The following is a 20,850-nucleotide window of genomic DNA, read 5'->3' as shown; positions in this document are numbered from 1 at the left end:
ACGCCCAGTGCCGCTGGCACTGGGGCCGAAGGCTGCAGCGAGCACCGAGGCAGGGCCCCGCTAGGCAGGGCTCAGGCCGGCCCCGGGCCAGAGGTGCTGGAACTAGGGGTGCTGGGGATGCTGCCACACCCCAGCTTGAAGCGGTTTCCATCATAGCCGGGGTTTACAGTTTGGTTCAATGGCTCTCAGCCCCCTGCCAACCTGGGGCTCAGGGCAGCGGCGGGCCCAGGCCAGGCCGGCCCCGCCCCGCGTGCCGTGCCCAGGCTGGGCTGGACTCACCCTCCTCGCGCGCGCTCCCGCTGCCCAGCGCGCCCCCAAGCGGGCCGTTCTAGCGTCAGCTCCTCCGACGCCTCCATGGTACCGCTCTCTCTGAAGGACAAGCCCACCCCCCGTGGACTGCCGCGGAAGCGGCCTCCCTTCAGCCAGGACAGCAGGGAGGGGAAGGGGGTGGGGCTGGGGCTGGGTGGATCACCTCCGGCTGACCCGCAGCGTTCCACCCCGTGACTCCGGTTGCCTAGGAGAGGCCGTGGGCTCCGCGGTTGCCAAGGCGACCAGTCAACACCGGGGGCGGGGGCCGGCGCCGAGCCGGGAGAGGGGCGGCCGCGGCGGCCCCAGCGAAGATGGTGAGAGCCCGGCCCGGCTCCTCGCCCTGCCCCGCGGGTCCCGCCATCCCGGCCGGCTGCTCCCACAGCGCGCTGGGACCTTTCCACTGACCCCTAACGACGGGCCGCGCCCCGGGCCTCGGGGCTCGTCCCGCCTTTTTCCCGGCGGCGGGCTTGGCCCGCAGCCCGAGCCCAGCCGACTCCCGGGGCTCTCCCAGGCGGAGCCTTCAGCCCAGGCCCCCGCCAGCAGGCTCCGCTCCGCTCCCTGCGCCCGCTGGGGGTGTCCCCCTCCCCTGCCCGCGGGCCAGGCCCCCCAGCCCCGCCGCTCCCTCGGAAGTGCCCGGCCTGGGCGGTGCGTGGATGTTGGGCGACCCCCTTGTTCCAGGCCCGCCCCGAGGGCAAGGGCACGTCCGCAGCCCAGGCTGAACCCTCTGGCTTCTAGGCTTGTGTTGGCCCCGTGCTGGGAGCGGCTGTGACTAACAAGGGCTTGGGTTCTCTCCCTGCTCCCCAGCCGGCCAGCGTGTCTGGCTCAATGAGCGCTTCATCCAGTGCATCCAACAGATCCAGGACCCGCACTCGCTACAGAACCAAGGCCGTGAACTCAGAGGTGGACGAGAGCCTGTTTGGAATTGCCAAGGTAAGGAAAAGGGCTTGTGTGGGCAATTGTCCCACCCTTTCGGCCTGTGCTGGTGTGGAGACACCAGCTGAACAATGCAAACAATATTTCCAAAGCACAACCATCAAGTATAAACACCCTAGAAAGAAGCGAAAACGAATATACCCCTGTTTACTCCCTTCTTTCCTTGGATATAAAGGAGCTCCACTAAAGCACCTTTCCAGCTCCTTTATTGATGAGGCTCAGGAAAGGGACTGTTTGAGAGCTCTTAGAAAGAGGCTTTTATAGCCTATGCTGTCACTATAGGCAGGGGTAGTCAGCCCACAGGTGGCCCATAGCTTACACTCATGGCCCCACTGCAATCAGGCTTTGAAAGAATCAGTTGTTCCTAATTAAATCCAACTGTATTCTAATCTCTTAGGCCCAGAGTCGCAAAGGGATTTAGGGGCTTGTGCCCCAATTTTGGGTACCACCAATGATCTACAAAAAACCTGCTCAGCTAGTGTCTAGCCCTGTAGGCATCTAAACTCCCTTGACACCTGTTTTCACTGTAAAGATTTCCTAGATGCCTCTGGGCACACATGCTGCTGCCTCATTCTAGGTGTCTCGATGCCTGAGACCCATTGCAAACCAAAGACCAGGGGCAGATAGTTGCTCCTCCACCTACCTTGCCTGATCCAGTAAATGTGCTTAGAGCATGCCCACCACATCAGGCGCCATTCAAAATCCAGGAGGCGGGGGAGGTAGTAGTGATGATCTTACAAGTTTTAGCACAGTGGTTAGAATGCTCATCTGGGATATGGGAGATATACGTTTAATTCCCCTCTCTTTTGTTGAAGCTGTTCCACTTACGATAAATGATGGAAGTATGCCTGGGGTAGCCGTGTTAGTCTGTATCCACAACAATGATTGAAGAGTCACTGGAGTAGGGGGTCGGGATCCTGGATTTCCCACCTTCCTGGTGGGTGTCCTAGCCACTAGGCTATAGAGTCATTCTCATTCAGTTTCTCTCTGTCCTAATGATTATTTAATTAGTTAATCCAAAGTGGAATGGCTTCAACAAGTGAGACTGAGAAATCTCCAAATCAGACTATCACATAGCCCCGTGGTTGGGCACTTTCCTGAGAGGTAGAAGACCCCTGCTCCAATACTTCCCCGCTCCCTGTCCCCCATCAGACAGAGGGAGGAACTGAACCTGAATCTCTGACTGCTTGGGTGAGTGTGCTAACCACTGTGATAAGTGTTATAACACTACCATGCTTTATTTTATATGGAGTTAGGTGGGTGCCTAATTCACAGGAAATAGTTCAGGTGCCTAAGCCACTTGACTCCAGGAGAGGGGTGTGCAACTCTGGGTCACATGCTTCCCTGCAGCCAGGGCTTTTAGGCACCTAACCCTGAAAGAGGCGGGGCTTAGGACACACCCCTCTCACTGATATCAGCCATTGATTAGTTTAGGAGATTCCCTGCCTAACATGTTTGCTTTTGTGGCTCGCATTCTCAGGCCTCTGTCTCTCCCCATTTGTGGTACAGTAACTCCTCACCTAACGTTGTAGTTATGTTCCTGAAAAATGCAACTTTAAGTGAAACGATGTTAAGCGAATCCAATTTCCCCATAAGAATTAATGTAAATAGCGGGGGTTAGGTTCCAGGGAAATTTTTTTTTGCCAGACAAAAGAACGAACACACACACACACTCTCTCTCTCTCTATGTTTTAAACAAACCATTTAATACTGTACACAGTGATGATGATTATGAAGCTTGGTTGAGGCGGTGGAGTCAGAGGGTGGGATATTTCCCAGGGAATGCCTTACTGCTAAATGATGAACTAGCAATTGGCTGAGCCCTCAAGGGTTAACTAGTTGTTAATGTAGCCTCACGCTCTACAAAGCAGCACGAATGGAGGAAGGGGAGACAGCATGGCAGACAGAGACACACACCCTTTGTGTGAAAGAGAGAGATGTGCATTTCCCCTTTAAGTACCTGACACCACTCTTAAGTACATTACCTTGTTAAGTTAATCAGCAAGCTGAGACCGCAGCAGCTGCTGCCAGGAAGATCCCTCCGTCCTGAGCCCTGTCGTGTGTCCCCCCCACTCTATGGAGATGGGGTAAGCGGGGTGCAGGTGGACACCCTGACATTAGCCCTCCTCTCCCCCCGAAAGCAGGAGGCTCTGGAGAGCAGCTCCAAGGCAGAGGGCAGGAGCAGCACATGGCAGTGGGGGGAGGGACAGCTGAACTGCTGCAATTGATAGCCTGCTGGGCGGCTGCTGCACAGGGAACTTAGGGGAGCAGGGATCTGATGGGGGGGCTGCTGGTCCACCCTGGTTCCAAGCCCCCACCAGCTAGCTGCAATGGGCTGCTCTTCCTGCAAGCAGTGGACAAAGCAGGCGGCTGCAAAAGACATTATAAAGTAGCATTGCACAACTTTAAACGAGCAAGTTCCCTAATTGATCAGCAAGTAACAATGAAACAACGTTAACCGGGACGACTTTAAGTGAGGAGTTACTGTATAGGGAATCCCAGCACCTTACTCGGACTTTGTAGGTCCCATGGATTGTTCCAGTGATTTCCTGGATGCCTAAAATGTAGGCATTGCAACATGTAAGTCTCGTTATGGCTCTGGGCTTTCTTGCTTGTTTTCACTGATTAAAAAAAGGTGTGGGGTGTTTTTTGTTTTTGTTTTTTTTAAAGCTCAGGGTAACTAATTCATGTGAGTTATCCCAAAGTAAAAACACCATGAAGACAAGGCACCTTGGCCCAGATCCACAACCCCAGACTTTGGCATCTAGACCCAGATTCCCAAAGGTACTTAGGTGTTGCAATACCTAATTGTTAGGTGCCTAGAAACACTGGAAGAACAATGGTATCCACAAAGCCTGAATTAGGCCCACAGGCTCCCAACATGCTAGGCGAGGAGCCACCTAAGCTAGCCAGTGGGATATGCTGACAAGAAGGGTGTGTCCTAAGCCCCACCCCTCTCATGGAAGTCCAGACAGCAAGGAAGTACCTAACTCTGTTTAGCAATGCACAGATGGGAATCTGTCTCCTGGAGTCACGTGGTTTAGGTTTCTAAAAGGTGGTGGTGCTGCTGCTGCCTCCTCCCTTGTAACTTTTAGCCCACTAATTGGAGCACTCATCTAGGATGTAGGAGACCCAAGTTCAATTCCCCACTTTGTCTGATGTGGAGAAAGGATTTGAAACGGGGCTGGAGAGGGGCCAGTCTCAGGTCTCTCAGGAGACTGTCTTAACCACTGGGCTATGTAATAGTCTGATGTGGGTATTCCTCAATCTCTCCTGTTAAAGCCATTCCATTTTGGATGAAATAGTCATTGGGGCAGAGAGAGGGAATGGCTTTATAGCCTGGTGGGAGATATGAGGAGGAGGGATTTCCCCTCTCAAGTGTCTTAGCCATTGAACTATGGGATATTCTGATGTGGGTTCCTCCATCTCTCCTGTTGAAATAGTTCTACTATAATGAAGTAATTGAATATTCTCAATAATTAAATATTCATAGACTCATAGGAGCACAGGGCTGGAAGGGGCCTTGAGAAGTCATCAAGTCCAGTCCCCATTGCTGAGGCAGAACCAAGTAAGCCTAGACCATCCCTGACAGGTATTTCTCCAATCTGTTCTTAAAAACCTCCAATGTCGAGGATTCCACAACCTTCCTCGGAAGCCTTTTCCAGTCATAACTCTCCTTATAGTTAGAATGTTTTTCCCAATATTTAACCTAAATTTCCCTTGCCACAGATTAACCCATTACTTCTTGTCCTATCTTCAGTTGACATGGAGAACAATCGATTACCAGTCTCTTTATAACAGCACTTAACAGTCTTCAAGTATGTTATCAGGTTCCCCTCGCTTCGGCAGCACATATACGAAAATTGGAACAATACAGAGAAGATTAGCATGGCCCCTGTACAAGGATGACGTGCACAGTCGTGAAGCATTCTCAGTTGTCTTTTCTCAAGTCTAAACATGCCCAGTTTTTTTAACCTTACTCATAGGTCAGATTTTCTAAATCTTTTTATCATTTTTGTTGCTCTCCTCGGACTCTCCAATTTGTCCACATCTTTCCTAGTGTGTGGCACCCAGGACTGCACACACTACTCCAGCTGAGGCCTCACCAGTGCTGAGCAGAGTGGGCAGTCACCTCCCATGTCTTATATATGACACTGCTGTCAATACACCATAGATGACATTAGCCTTTTTCACTACTGCATCCCATTGCTGACTCGTATTCAATTTGTGATCCACAATAACCACAGATCCTTTTCAGCAGTGGTATCACCTCCTAGCCAGTTATTCCCCATTTTGTAGTTCTGTATTTATTTTTCTTTCCCAAGTGAAGTACTTTGCACTTATCGTTATTGAATTTTATCTTGTTATTAATTGGGGCAGACACAGAGCAACAGTCATTCCACAGTCCGGTGGTTAGGACATTCACCTGAGAGGTGGGGAATCCTTGTTCAAATCGCTTTGTCTCATCAGGCAGAGGGGGGAATTGACCAAGGGTCTCCCATATACTGGGTGAGTACCCTGACCACTGGGCTAAAGATTATAAGAGTGGTTGCCTTTCTCCCTCAACCCTAGCCATTGTGTGCATAGTTAGGGAGACCCTTACTCATTCTCATAAGAAACAGCTGAGGCACCTAAGCCATCTGACTCCACGAGAGGAGTTCGCGGCTCTGGATCCCAAGCAGAGAGAGGCACTTCCCTTGCAGCCCAGATTTAGGGGCTGAACTCTGAGGGGCAGGGGGCTAGGACATGCCCATCTTGTCGGCAAGCTTAGGTGGTACCCCGCCTAACATGCTGGTTTTTGTGAGTCACAGTGTAAGGCACCAGTTCATTGTAGCGGCGCCTAGGTGCCTAACTCAGACTTTGTGGATCACATTGTTTATTCCAGTGATTTTCTAGAAGTCTAAAAGTTAGGTGTTGCAAAGCTTGGTGTTGCCATGCCTAAGTCCCTCTGTGGATCTGGGCCTTTAGTTTTACCATGAAGTAAACTAGGTGAGGTCAGCAGTATACCCACTCCTGGGGCTTACCTCCCAGTGAAACTAGTGCCTTGTCTTCACTGGGTTTTCCCCATGGGATAGCTCATGTGCTATATACTCCTTTCTAGCAGAGAAGGCAAGGCTTTAGTAGCTGCTTAGTCAACACAGATTGAAAACATCTTTATTCAGTCACAAGGGGAAGAGCTGTATAAGCCAGGAGCGGCTGCTGGCTCCCAGTCCCGTAAGTGCTGATTGCTGCACTCTAGCAACTTGTGAAGGACGTGTTCCATTCTTTTATCCAAAATGGCTGTTTTGGGCTAACACTTCCTATTTCTGCCTCACTCCCAAGATGATTCTTTCAGAGAAGATCGAGTAAAACCCTTTTGGCCATTTCTGAGTTAGGAAAGCAGAGGTAGAAAATGTGGTTAAATGAACAGTAACTGCCCTTTCACACTTCAGGCTTCTCAAGAGGCACCCTGGTCCACAAGGAGGAGGAGTCCAGCTTTAGCTGGGGAATGAGCATTGGCCTGAAGTCTGGGACTTGCTGTATTAAAGGCCAGACTAGTGCCAGAAGAGCCCTAGACAGGTTTATGATCTGATATCGCACAAGCCTCCAGGCAGATATTGTTTTTCAGCAGGGAGATTAGTGTAGTAATCACTGTAGCATTAATTGAGTTCCTTGATATGTGTGACAGCACAGAGTAAACACAGCCACTCCAATGAGTTCTGTGGGATCAAGAGGAACTGTGGGACTGGCTGACTCAGTCACAGACTGGAATAAATGACACTGTTTTCTTTGTGTTAAAGGGTAGGTAATTCAGTGCTAACATTGTTATTTCATCATTTGCCACTTAGACACTATATTGACAGGTAGATTATATTAATCTTGAGAATTCTGACATGGACAAATCAGGATGATCCAAAGTTACAATCCCCAGAGCAGCATTTATCTTAACCACATTGCACATCTATTTCTAGGCATGTGTCACAGGACCCAGTCTGACCACTCTGGGTCTGTTTCCCCCATCTGTAAAATGGGTGTAATAAGGTTTGCTTTGTCTCATGGGATTAATTAGTCCAGGTGTGGAAAGAGCTTTGAGGTACTGCAGACGCAGCACTATTCAGTATGCTGCATTCACCACCCCGGGACCATTCTGCACTGGGTCTGTCCCAGCACCACAGTCCATCTCTGATCTCCAGGAGTGCTGCACGGCTCAGTTAGCATTGTTCTGGAGACCATCATCTTTCAGTTTCTTGGGTTTGTGCATTTGAACTTTTTACCTCCATGGTGCATTAGCATACCGCTTGCACTGATGCATGTTTTTGTATTAGAAGACAGCACAAGTGCCTTCAGGCTGGTCTAGCTGAATCACCCCTGGAGTGTGCTGGATTGTTCACTAGGTGGCAATGTCAGCTCAAATGAATGGGGGCAGGACCAGCTTTAGGGAAAGCTATTCTTTGGAAGGTTCATTTCTAGGGCTGAATTAATCTATTCTGCAGGATCCAGTGTCTATGACAGGGGCTGGATGCTTGGCTCCTACAGAATCCAAACCTCATCATCACTCCTTTCTGCTTTTAGCTTTTTGCTTCTGCCAGGCCCCAATCAGAGTAAGTACGGCTATTTCTGGGGCATTAGGCAGGTGGATTGTGAACAATGTCAGCTCAGTTCAGCCAAATGTTCATGGACTAGGGCTGATGCTGGCACCTAAACAGCTGTTAGGAGAAAATATCCTTCAGGTTCTGGTTACTGGGGCTAGAAAGGGGCTGGGTGTTTGGCCTGGATTAGAACCAGGTGAAAAGCTCCAGCTCCAGTTCCCTGACCCAGTAGTCTGTCAGGATGTTTGCCAGAAAGGGTCATGAATGTTCTGTGGTAAGTTAGTGCTTGGGGGTTAGTGCTCACACAATGGTACAGCCATGCACAGGAGCCAGGGGAGAGACACATCAGGATTCCAAAGGTGTGTTTTGTGTGGGGAGCAACGAGCAACCCTGAGAAGAGTCCATTTCTTTCTTTCTTTCTTTCAGAACCTGCAGCGATCATGCTCTGGCAGCCCCCTAGTGATCCTACGGGATGTGCAGACTGTCCAGAAATCACCCTCTGCCTGTGGCTGGGGCCACAAACCTGAGACCATCCGCCTCATCACCAGGGACCTCATCCGTGATCTCGTGTAAGCCAGCACCTGAGCCTCTGCTTTGAGGTTGTGTTAGGGACCCCATGGGGCTGCATGCCTGTCCCATGAAAGTGCTACAGTGCTAGGCTAGCCCTTACTGTGTAGTCTCCTGTAGATGAAGCAAGTGGCAATGCCCTGGAATGCCTGGTCTGAGGTGTGAAGTGAGTTACCCACCGTGGAGGGGAATGACTCCTCCTGAGAGCCGGTCAGAGAGCACTTTTAGCACCCTGCTCTATAAAGCTCCCTCCCTCAGTGGCCACATTACAGGCCCCTCTTGTTCAGTCAATAGTATATGCAGGGCAGGAGCAGCACAGAGCACCTTCAAGACATAAGCAGTGATTGGTCAAACACTGTTCCATATGTCCCCCTATGTGTGAAAGGCAGCCTAAGTACAGAAAATAGTGCATTGTCAACACCCAGCAGACAGGGCTGTGGATTGCTCCAGGAATGTTTTCTAAGCAGGACTGAAATGTAAAAGAAGGGCCATGATTACTCATTAAAGAACCTGCAGCACTTTGCAAGAATAGGGCTATTGTCTGAATTGGTATTTGGCCAGGACATTTACTTTCTGCCTCCCTAAATTTTCCCTGCAGTTTTAACTTCATGCAGGCTTCTTCACCTCCTGGCTTGAACTGTTGTGTAGTGTTACTGTGCATTGTTAAACAGCCATCACATCTCACTCCAGAGGTGGGTTCATTTTTGTGGTAGGTGAAATGATCCAAGGCACTCTAGTTAACGTTTTCAAAGGTGGCTACTGATGCTGAGCACTCCAGTTTTTTGGGCACCCAGTTTGAGATACCGGAGAGCTGACTTCTAGAGATGCTGAGCAGCCAGAGCGCCAACAGAAGTCAATGGGAGTGCCTGAAAATCAGGCCCAAGATGTCTCAGACTGGGCAACCAAACACCGAGGCACCTTAGGTTAATGTCTCATTTGACAAGGTGGCTGTTTTGGATCCTGTGGGATGAAAGGTTCTGAGTACAGCAATGATATTATTATTATTACTATTAACCATTCTTTGAAGTGTTTCTGGAATCCTGTCTGCTGCTGCCCTCTTTGAAGAAATCGTTCAGCAGGTATCACTATTTATGTGGGTGGATGAAAGGCAACATATAATAATACTACTAATAATTATTAAATACTTAGCACGGAACATCTTCAAAGTGCCTTACACATTCTCTTCTATTTGAGTTCTTATACCGCGCCCATCACCATGGTATCTGAGTAATACACAGAGTCATTTATTTCTTAGAACTCCCCTAGGGACTAGACCCATATTATCCACATTTTACAACTGGGAAAATGGGGGCACAGTCAGCTTCCCCTAGGTCACACAGTGAGTCAGCTGCAGAACCTGGACTAGAATTCAGTTGCTTCTGCTTCCTCATTCTGTTCTCATTACAGGAAACTACGCTGCCTTCTATAAAGATATTAACCCTTTAAGGGTCATTTGTCAGCAATGTGTGTAGCATACAGGTGTTTTCTGTTTCCTGGTTAGGAGAGTGTCCTTATATTTTCCTGGTATCTTCTGTCCCTAGAGACTCAATACACTTTGCAATCTCAACAAACTGCCATACAAACTAGGCACAGGGATTACATCATCCATTTCTGAAATGCAAACATCACTGGGGTGGTGTTATGCTTATAAGAAGCACACGGAATCTTTTTCAGGGGAAAAGGCAATACGCCGTGTTTATTGGATATACAATAATTAGCATATGCATTCAAATACACACACACACTGTCCTGCCAGTCAATGTTATAGTTACCAGTCCAGATCAATCTAGTGGACAGCTAGGTTGATCACAGGTAGAGAGGAGCCAGGTTCTGTCGGTCGCGACATGATGCTCCCGGGAAGTTTTGGCCAGACGAACCCAAAGTTTCATGGCAAAGCACCCTGTTTACATAGTGATTTTTTTTTTTAATTGGGACCAATGAGTTCTGCACCATTATGCTGTAATCAATTGCCATTTGATGAGTGCTTGTTTTTTAGATTTTTTTTTCTATTTTTTATTTTGTTCTTTCATTAGTCTTTCAGGGAGAGACATGCTGGTTTTGATTACAGCTATTTTGTCCCCATTGATGGGTGCCTGCCACATCTTTTAGAGTCGTTAATTTGCCCCCCTCTGATATCTCAATAGGGGCGTGATGCAATCTCCTGGCACCTTTATGTCCATCCTTAATTCCTCCCTAGAACATCTTTACACTTATTTTCTAACACACACATTCCTCATTCACACACAAAACAGGATTGATTTACACAAAGCATTGAACAGGAACATTAAATTGCAAAGCAAAAGAAAACAATCATTGCATTTTTTTACTTATTTTAAAATGCTAAACCTACAACAAAGTGGTGATCCTAAAGGTCTGTCACTGCCTTGAAATTAGTTTCGGACACAAGATTTTGGCTAATGCATCTTTACCAATGGCACACTAGGCCATTCCTTTCTGCTTTCAGAAAGGGTGGCTGTCAGAATATGATTGAATCATACATCAATACATTTAATGCATGCTACATTATTATTTTTTATTTAAAATTATACAAAATACAAACACAAAATCCTACTACTACAGTGGAGGACAACAGCTGTTTGACAGTGCACAGCAGTGCTGACCTGCTGTTGAGGACAGGCAGTGAAGATGATCATGTCCCACTGAAACTGGTGAAAGCACCAGGATGACAGTTGAGCTGCTTTCACAAAAAGTTGGGAAATTCAAATCCGACTCTGAAATGTTTTGAACTTCTTTTATCAGGGGCTAAATAGCTCCACATGAAGTGTTTTTGTGATTCCGGTCAAACTTATGGGGAGTCCACAGGAAATGACCTGTTGGCATCATGCTGTTACAGATGCACCTTGTGCTGTTCGGTACCATGTGCTTCTATCCAAACTCCATATGGATCAAATCCAGTCCCTGGAGGAAAGCTGGCCTATAGGCTTTGGGCTTGGGCTTAGTCATGATTGTCTTTGTGCTGCCCCTCTCTCTCATGTGCATGTATGGCATCTGCAGAGCAACATTCTGTAGATGCACTTGCAGGTCGATAAGCCATTTCAAGGCCTGCTCTGTGACGTTGTGGATATCACCCAGTTCACCTTTGAATCTGTATTTGGAGTTCTGCATTATGATGTGTTTGATGGTTTCGATGTTTGCACTGGAGTCGCATGAAGGGGAGTCTTTGATTTTCTGCACTTACACAGTATCACTGGACATGTCTAAACACCGTCACTCTTGGAGTGAGGTCAGTTTGCCCAGCATGTGATAGCATCATGCTGCTCTCACTGGGGTTTGGGGATCTTCCTTCCCCACTAACCTGATAGTGCTTCTCCTGAAGCACCATTGCCTACTCCCCACACTAGACTATGCCCAGGCACTTTGGCCCATATACACAAAGGTCCAGATTTGGGTACCACGGCAGTTCACCAAATCCCTGCTCAGCTGCTGCCTAATCCTGTAGACACCTACATGTTCATTGTAAAAGTCCCCAAGGCACTTAAGTTTTTGCCTCGGGGCATGGACACTGCTCCCATGGGTGTTTGGGTGTCTGCCTATTTCCTAATGTGATCCTCAAACCTATCCTGCCTGCAGGGCCTGCTCTGATCTGTGTGCTCTGAGAATGCCTAACTACACAAACTGGCCAGGGAGAGGGGACAAGGAGGAACTCCCCCATACCCTTCAGTGTAGCGATTATGAACCCACCTGGGTGTGGGAGACCCTGATTCAATTTCCCCCTTTGCCTGATGAGGAGAACAGATTTGAACAGGGGTTTCTCACCTCTCAGGTGAGTGCCCTAATCACAGGGCTATGGGGTGTTCTGGAGCTGGACTCTCCATATCTCCTGGTGAAGGTGTTCCACTTCGTATAAATAATGAAATAGGCACTGGGCCAAAGGCAGTGCCAGTGACTTTACACCCAAATCCCTCATGGTCCTTCCATGGATCCAGTAACCCTTATTGCAGGCAGCACCACAGGGTCTGTTCTCCACACAGGAAACCACCAGACATTGCCCAGGCTGACGTGGTTATGGGGAAGTGTGTGCGAGGAGTGGGGTAGGGAGAATCTATGTCAGTGACTCTGCTCTCTGTGCCCTGCTCACTTGTTCTGCCAGTGTTCCTGCAGAGGACCCGTCAGGAGAATCCCTCATTATGAGCCCAGAGGATTTCCACCGCATTAAGACCGCATCCCGAGTCCTGACCAAGGAGGAGCGTGAGGCCAGCATAGCAGCCCTCAAGGCAGAGAAGGAAGCTGTTATAGTATGTGTCTCCTGTCGCTTCCTTTTGTCAGCTGGTTTGTAGGCAGATTCCAGGATGCTGTTTGAAATGGCTGTGTAGGGTTGACTTGCTGGGGAAAGGCTCACTGAAGGGGCTACGGCAGCCACCCCAGGCATTCGTGGTGTGCTGGGTCCAGCTGTTGCCTGCCAGAGGTCATTGGGCTAGACAGAGGGGGAGGTGGGTGTGACATTCCCCTCTGGTGTTGTCTGGACCATTGATCTGCTAGGCCAGTAAAGGCCACTCCCATCCTTGACTCTGGGAGCCAGCCTTACCCTGCTCTGCGGTGAGAACCCCACTCCTGGGCCATTCATGCACAGCCTCTGGCATATCAGCTGCTCCCAGCTACTTGCAAGCGAATGACACTAGCCAATATCTAGACACAACCCTGGGAACCTCAGTCTTGCAGTGTCCAGTTATGCCCACTGGATGCTGCAAACTTATATAAGTTCATCAATTTAACAAAGAAATTAATATGTACTAGGCTTCTTATCCCAGGGGAGCCTCTGACACTGCAAACCAAACACACTGCTTCAGGTAGGATAAACAGATTTATTAACTATAAAGATTGATTTTAAGTGATTATAAGTCAAAGCATAACAAGTCAGATTTGGTCAAATGAAATAAAAGCAAAACGCATTCTAAGCTGATCTGAACGCTTTCAATGTCCTTAAAAACTTTGATGCTTCTCACCACAGGCTGGCCGGTTACTTTTCAGTCAGGTTCGCCCCTTTGATCAGCATTTAATCTGGGCTTTGCTCCCCCCACCCCCTTCAGAGTCAGGTGAGCATTACCTCATTGCAGTCCCAAACTGCCCAAAGAAAGGGGGTGATTGCCTCAAGGGTCTAACAGATTCTATCGTTGCTGCCTAAGCCAGCGTCCATTGTTCCTGTGAGGCTGGGCTGGGGTTGTCCCATTCATGCCCTGACAAGGTGTGAACTGCCTCTCTGTTTTTGGAGACTTTTTGCATGGGCTTGCTTTAAGCCATGAGGATACATTTTCAGCCTCATAACTATGTACTATGTCCCTCATACCTATGTATGAAATTATAACCTTACTATAACATTACTGCGACAATTACTATAACATCACTATAACAACCATGCTCAGTGTATTAGGAGCTTTCTGAAGACACCCAACATGACAAACTTTGCATTGGATACCACACAGTCATTTTATAAGGATGAACATGGGGGTGTAGGGTGTTCCCCCAGGTTACAGAGCATCACACCTCCCCTGTTATTCAGTGACTAACCCTCTTGCAGTAAACTTTCTCGAAGGCAGTTTGTTATAGTTCTCTTGGCATCCTGCCATTAAGGCCATGACGCAGCGTGCCTCAGTTTTCCCAGTCACACACAGCAAACCAGGTGTTTTTTTTTTTTTAATGACAGGTTTCAGAGTAATAGCCGTGTTAGTCAGTATTCACAAAAAGAAAAGGAGTACTTGTGGCACCTTAGAGACTAACCAATTTATTTGAGCATAAGCTTTCGTGAGCTACAGCTCACTTCATCGGATGCATACTGTGGAAACTGCAGAAGACATTATACAGTATGCATCCGATGAAGTGAGCTGTAGCTCACGAAAGCTTATGCTCAAATAAATTGGTTAGTCTCTAAGGTGCCACAAGTACTACTTTTCTTTTTTTTTTTTTAATGGTTTCTCTGCTGTGATAAGCTTTAAACCTGTTTACAGGTATTAATTGAAAAGTAGCATTATCATAAGGTTTAACATCTGAGTTGAAATTCTTATCCCCAAAACTTAACATTAATACCAAAATATTTATCACAGATGGGTGTTTACAAGTATCTTTATGATACCATGCCCTCTGTTCAGTTAGTGTAGTTTGAGGTTAGTTTGTTCATTACCCATGGTGTCCTTTGACTCTCTCCCATGTAATTAGTCACTGGCTTCATAAACCAGTCGGAGAACACTTCAATCTCTCTGGTCACGCAATCACAGACATGAGGGTCGCTATCTTAAAGCAAAAAAACTTCAAATCCAGACTCCAGCGAGAAACTGCTGAATTGGAATTCATTTGCAAATTGGATACTATTAATTTGGGCTTGAATAGAGACTGGGAGTGGCTAAGTCATTATGCAAGGTAGCCTATCTCCCCTTGTTTTTTTCCTACAACCCCCCCCCCCCCCAGACGTTCTGGTTAAACTTGGATTATTGCTGTGCACATTGTAAGATGAGCTATTGCCAGCAGGAGAGTGAGTTTGTGTGTGTGGTTTTTGGAGGGGGGGTGTGTGTGTGTGTGGGGGGGGGTGAGAAAACCTGGATTAGTGCTGGAAATGACCCACCTTGATTATCATGCGCATTATAAAGAGAGGTTTCAAAGAGGGATGGGCTATTACCAGCAGGAGAGTGAGTTTGTATGTGTGTCTGTGTCTGTGTGTGTGTGTGTGTGGTGGGGGGAAGAGTGAGAAAACCTTGATTTGTGCTGGAAATGGCCTTCCTTGATAATCACTTGATGATCACTTTAGATAAGCTGTTAGCAGCAGGACAGTGGGGTGGGAGGAAGTTTTGTTTCATGGTCTCTGTGTGTATATAATGTCTTCTGCAGTTTCCACGATATGCTATGCATCCGATGAAGTGAGCTGTAGCTCACGAAAGCTCATGCTCAAATAAACTGGTTAGTCTCTAAGGTGCCACAAGTACTCCTTTTCTTTTTTCTTTTTACGAATACAGACTAACACGGCTGTTACTCTGAAACCTTTCCCTCCAGTGTTTCCCTTTGTGTGGGCTCTTAATTTAATCATGTTTCTGGCATTTTGGTATCTCAAGGTCTGGCAAGATAAGGGTCCAGGTCCTCGAAGGCCCTTTGGGGAGCTGTCTCCCAACCCCAGGACTGTACATATGTAGGTAATCGAGCTCCCCTTTTGGGGTTACCCTGTGTTTCCCCCTCCCAGCACTGAGTCCTTCCCTGCCCCCGAGAGGGCTGTGATCTGTGCTCTCTGGGCTAGGTGTATTTACCCTTTGATCAGATTCAACCTTTCCCAGCAGCTTTCCCATAACTGCTCTCTGTGTCTCACCAGCCTGGGGGAAAGCACCCCCACTTCGGTGAGTTGGGTTGTCTGTATTCTGGCAGATGACCACCTCGCAATTTCCTGGTCTCAACTCTTCTGCTGTTACAGGCGTTGGAGCTGCATCTTGATGTAAAGAGACACAGTTACTTTCCAAAAACTTATCAGGAATACAAGATGCATCCGATGAAGTGAGCTGTAGCTCACGAGATCTTATGCTCAAATAAATTTGTTAGTCTCTAAGGTGCCACAAGTACTCCTTTTCTTATCAGGAATAGCATCCTGAAAAACTGGGACTTGGATTGGGGTACCCTCCATCACCTCTGTCTCTGTCCCTGAGAAGTCAGCTGTGTGACTGCTCCCCTCCAGGAGGTCAGTGACACAGTTCCTTCTCAAAACCTGGGTCACAGGCTGAGTGCCTGGGTGCACAGATGCTGACCCAGCCATCCTCCTAGTGTCCTGGGCATCCTGCCCCAAGTGACTAGTGAGGAGACATTCCTTTACCCCCACTATTCCTTCCCCAGTTTCCTCCTCTGGGCCCCTTCCTTCAGCTGCAGAACTCTGTCAGCTAACAACTGGGACAGTTTCCTTAATCACTGACAGCACCTCTCCTGCCCCTGTGCCTGAGGACATGTTGCTTTCTGCTGGAAAGGAGCTAGTCTCAGCCCCTCCCATACTTGGAAGCATCCTGCTTCCCTGTGTTACAGAGTCACAGGAATCCTCACCCACCTCAGTGGTTTCTGAGATCTCCTACCCCTTCTCTGGGCTCTCCTCTGGACACATTGCTCTCTGCTCCCTTGAGCTGGTTTTGCCTCTGGTTCAGCTGCGACCTGCTAGCAACTAACAACCTGAACAAGTCTCTCTCCGGCAAGTATTACACTCCCATCCCTTCCTGAGGTGGTGTTGCCTCCAGCTGCAGTGCAGGAGTTGGTCTCAATCACCCTCCCACCTGGAAGCACACTGCTTCCCCCAGCTGCAGAAGTATCAAGGAGACTCTTTCCCATTCTCTCAGCAGTTCCTGAGACCTTCCCCCTTCCCCTCACGGGTCCCAGCATAACACTCCCTCCTGCTACAGGCAAATACTTTAACCTGAGCTACACAGAAAAAATCATTACCAAGGAGCAGGTCAAATAGGAGGTGTTCCATTACCCCCACAGTCAGAACACTTTCCAAACCAATGGATTTTAGCTAGTGGTATGAGGAATCTGCTTTCACCCACCCCCACAATCTCTCCCATTTGGCCAGGCAACATAGTAGCCTTTAGGACCACACTTCGCTTAAACAGAGAGATCTGGGCCCCTGTATCCATCTGCTCCGAGTATTCCCTGCCATCAATTTGGACAGACAGCCTTAACATGTTCCATATCTGGTTCTGCAGAGACTAACCTCACAGAACCAATATGATAGGTTTCCATTGCTTGGGGGTTTCTGTGTTGAGGACAGCAGAACTAACATGAGCTATTGTTTGCCTGCTTCCTCCTAGCATAGGGCATCTATTGCTCAGGTGATCAGTGTAATTACACTGATCGCACCTTCTGGGCTCTTCTGCTTTTACAGGAGATTTGGGATGAGAGTTACTACTGTATGCATCCGATGAAGTGAGCTGTAGCTCACGAAAGCTTATGCTCAAATAAATTTGTTAGTCTCTAAGGTGCCACAAGTACTCCTTTTCTTTTTGCGGATAGAGACTAACACAGCTGCTACTCTGAAACCTGTCAGTAGAGGAATGTTTTTGGGTAAGAGACTGTTTAGGCTCCCAGTCCCCTTCTCTCTTCCCAGGGGCAAAATGGGATCCTCCCTTCCCACCAGTTTTAAACCCCTCTTTCTGGGGCCTGCCCTCAATAGACTTCTGAGTCTACTCAAAGGCATCAGCAAAAAAAGCTCTCTCATCCACAGACTTGACATCTTTGTCCCATAGACGCTGCTTCACGTCAGCCTCACATATGCTTAGGAAATGCTTTTGAGCAACAAGATCCAACATTCCCTCAAAACTTGCCACCTCCTTACCCCTCACCCATTTTCTCAACACATCTTCCATTTTGCTTACATATTCCCCATTACTCATACCAATATCCCTTTTAAGATTCCTAAATTTAACTTTATACGTTCCAGGGGTAATCTGAAAACTTCGCAAAACAGTATCTTTAAATTTACAATAGTCTAAAACATCGTCAATAGGCATTCCATTGAATACATTTTCAGCTTTACCAGTTAATTTTGTAATCAGGGTAGGAACTCTTATCAAGGATTTCATGTATTACACACAGCCTTTCGAAGGTAGTCAGATATTCAGCAATATCATTGTCCTCACTGTATGCAGGACAGAAGTGTTCCCATTTGTGAATTTTTGGAGTGATGGGAGTCATTGAGGTCAGCAGGTTCTCATTCTGCTTCTCTAGCAGGTCCAGTTGATGTTTTCACTCTCGCTCTCTCTTTCTTCCTGCTTTCTCTCTCTCTCTCGCACGTCCCTTCTGTGTGCAGCTTCCTCCCTGGCTGCCTCCTTTTCTTTTCCAAAGCATAACAAGTCAGATTTGGTCAAATGAAATAAAAGTAAAATGCATTCTAAGCTGATCTGAACACTTTCAATGTCCTTAAAAACTTTGATGCTTCTCACCACAGGCTGGCTGGTTACTTTTCAGTCAGGCTCGCCCCTTTGATCAGCGCTTCAGTCGCTTGGTGGTGGTGGTGGTGTTTGCAGATGTAGGTGGAAGAGAGAGAACGAGCATGGCAAACATCTCTCCCTTTTATCATGTCCTTTCTTCCCTCTTGGCTTCCTCCCTTCCCCCTTCAGAGTCAGGTGAGCATTACCTCATTGCAGTCCCAAAAATGCCCAAAGGAAGGGGGTGACTCCCTCAAGGGTATAACAGATTCTTTTTTGATGCGTAGGCCAGTGCCCTTTGTTCCTGTGAGGCTGGGCTGGGTTTGTCCCATGCATGCCCTGACGAGGCATGAACTGCCTCTCTGTTCTTGGAGAGTTTTTGCATGGGCTTGCTTTTAGCCATGAGGGTGCATTTTCAGCCTCATAACTATATACATGAAATTTTAACTGTCAAGGTTCCTTCCCCACTCTGAACTCTAGGGTACAGGTGTGGGGACCTGCATGAAAGACCACCTAAACTTTTTCTTACCAGCTTAGGTTAAAAACTTCCACAAGGTACAAACTTTGCCTTGTCCTTGAACCCTATGCTGCCACCACCAAGCGTGTTAAACAAAGAACAGGGAAAGAGCCCACTTGGAGACATCTTCCCCCAAAATATCTCCCCCTGTAACCTTATGTCATAAATATAAAGGGAAGGGTCACCACCGTTCTGTATATAGAACTATAAAATCCCTCCTGGTCAGAGGCAAAACCCTTTCACCTGTAAAGGGTTAAGAAGCTAAGATAACCTCGCTGGCACCTGACCAAAATGACCAATGAGGAGACAGATACTTTCAAAGCTGAAGGGGTGGGGGAACAAAGGGTCTGTCTGTCTGTGTGATGCTTTTGTTTAAATGGCTGGTAAATAAGCTGTGCTGAATGGAATGTATATTCCTGTTTTTGTGTCTTTTTGTCACTTAAGGTTTTGCCTAGAAGGATTCTCTGTGTTTTGAATCTGATTACCCTGTAAGGTAGTTACCATCCTGATTTTACAGAGGTGATTCTTTTACTTTTTCTTTAATTAAAATTCTTCTTTTAAGATCCTGATTGCTTTTTCATTGTTCTTAAGATCCAAGGGTTTGGGTCTGTGTTCACCTGTACCAATTGGTGAGGATTTTTATCAAGCCTTCCCCAGGAAAGGGGGTGTAGGGCTGGGGGGAAGATGTCTCCAAGTGTGCTCTTTCCCTGTTCTTTGTTTAACACGCTTGGTGGTGGCAGCATAAGGTTCAAGGACAAGGCAAAGTTTGTACCTTGTGGAAGTTTTTAACCTAAGCTGGTAAGAATAAGCTTAGGGGGTCTTTCATGCAGGTCCCCACATCTGTACCCTAGAGTTCAGAGTGGGGAAGGAACCTTGACACCTTACTATAACAACCATGCTCGATGCATTATGAGCCTTCTGAAGACACCCAACATGACAAAGTTTGCATTGGATACCACACCATCATTTTAGAAAGATGAACGTGGGGGTGTAGGGTCTTCCCCCAAGGTACAGAGTGTCACAGTGGGGTGCAGACTGCAAGGAGGGGGTGGGGTTCGTGACCAGCCAGGCCCCAAACCATGTAGGGCTTTACAGAGGAAGCCCCTGGACAAGCTCATGTCTATGGGCCAGCGAACTGTTTATGCTGCTAACCCCAAACTGCTTCCCTGTCAGGGGAGAGGGGTCATTGTGCTCCAGAGTGGCCTCTGGTGGCTCCTAGCAATTGGCAGAGGTCTGGAAAGAGCTCTCCACCCAAATGCTCCTAGCAGCAGAGACATAGAACTTGTACCCTACACTGGGACCCAAGGGAGCAAGCCCAGGCTCTGATGGAGGGGTGTAGGGATCGGCCAGTCCCCACAGTTCATATCCCAGTGAGAATCCTCACCCCCTGTAGGGTGGGGAGACAGCAGTGCTACAATCTCAGGAAGTTCTGGCAGTGGAGAGAGTGGCTCATTTAATGGGCTTAGGTGGTTGCTACTAAACTCAGGGATCCCATGTAGGAAGGAGCCTTCTGCACAAAGCCGCTGGCTCATGAACACAGGATGAGGGGGTATATCACAGAGCCCATGGTTCCAGGCAGCTCTCCTGTCTCAGAGACTATAGGATTCGAGCATCTCCCTCAGCACTGCTGCCTCCCTGAAGCACCCTCCAGGCAGGCCTAGCACTCCCCACAGTGCAGGTCAACCCCACCCAGCTATGGTGTCATTGTGGTGCTGGCCCAGAAGAATCTGGCTTGTGGCAGCACTCTGGAGCGAGGGTCAGCCAGTCTCTTCAGCGCCAGGAATGTGGTGTGGGGATCCCTCTGTCAGCAGCCTGCCTTTCCCCTCCAGGCTGGGGTGAATGAGCGCAAGAACGTCATGAAGCTGAAGGGGATAGTGCAGAAGAAGAAGGAGAAGCTGAGTGACCTGGAGGAGGAGGCCAAGGAGCGAGCCCAGTACCTGCTGCAGCGGGCCAACAGGATGCGCATGGAGCAGGAGGACGAGGTCAAGGAGCTCAGCGAGGTGGGGTCCCGGGCTCTCTGCTCTGCAGTCTGCCCCTCTCCCCAATAACTAGGCCCTTC

The 20,850-nt window shown here is 48.2% G+C and overlaps 1 protein-coding gene and 1 non-coding gene across 4 annotated transcripts in view; both read left to right on the top strand.

Moving 5' to 3' along the window:
- Positions 1-339: 339 nt before the first annotated feature.
- Positions 340-20,850, top strand: part of CFAP45 (cilia and flagella associated protein 45) — a 42,672-nt gene continuing 22,161 nt past the window's right edge. Inside the window, exons 1-5 of one of the 3 annotated variants that reach the window (XM_074938936.1) lie at positions 340-357; positions 1,114-1,239; positions 8,238-8,380; positions 12,490-12,634; positions 20,621-20,791. In XM_074938936.1, coding sequence (XP_074795037.1) covers positions 355-357; positions 1,114-1,239; positions 8,238-8,380; positions 12,490-12,634; positions 20,621-20,791 — 588 coding nt within the window. In that variant the 5' untranslated portion in view covers positions 340-354. Of the gene's footprint in view, positions 358-499; positions 624-1,113; positions 1,240-8,237; positions 8,381-12,489; positions 12,635-20,620; positions 20,792-20,850 lie in introns of those variants that run through there. The other 2 variants (XM_074938935.1, XM_074938937.1) reach the window with 2 other exon arrangements.
- On the top strand, positions 5,073-5,182 carry LOC141977620 (U6 spliceosomal RNA). Its single transcript, XR_012636248.1, has one exon. It is a non-coding gene; the product is annotated as a U6 spliceosomal RNA (small nuclear RNA).

This window comes from Natator depressus, chromosome 24, assembly GCF_965152275.1.
Source record: "Natator depressus isolate rNatDep1 chromosome 24, rNatDep2.hap1, whole genome shotgun sequence".
Classification (NCBI taxonomy): Eukaryota; Metazoa; Chordata; order Testudines; family Cheloniidae; genus Natator; species Natator depressus.
The sequence above is the reverse complement of the archived record's forward strand: the minus strand, read 5'-3'. Positions and strand labels throughout refer to the sequence as shown.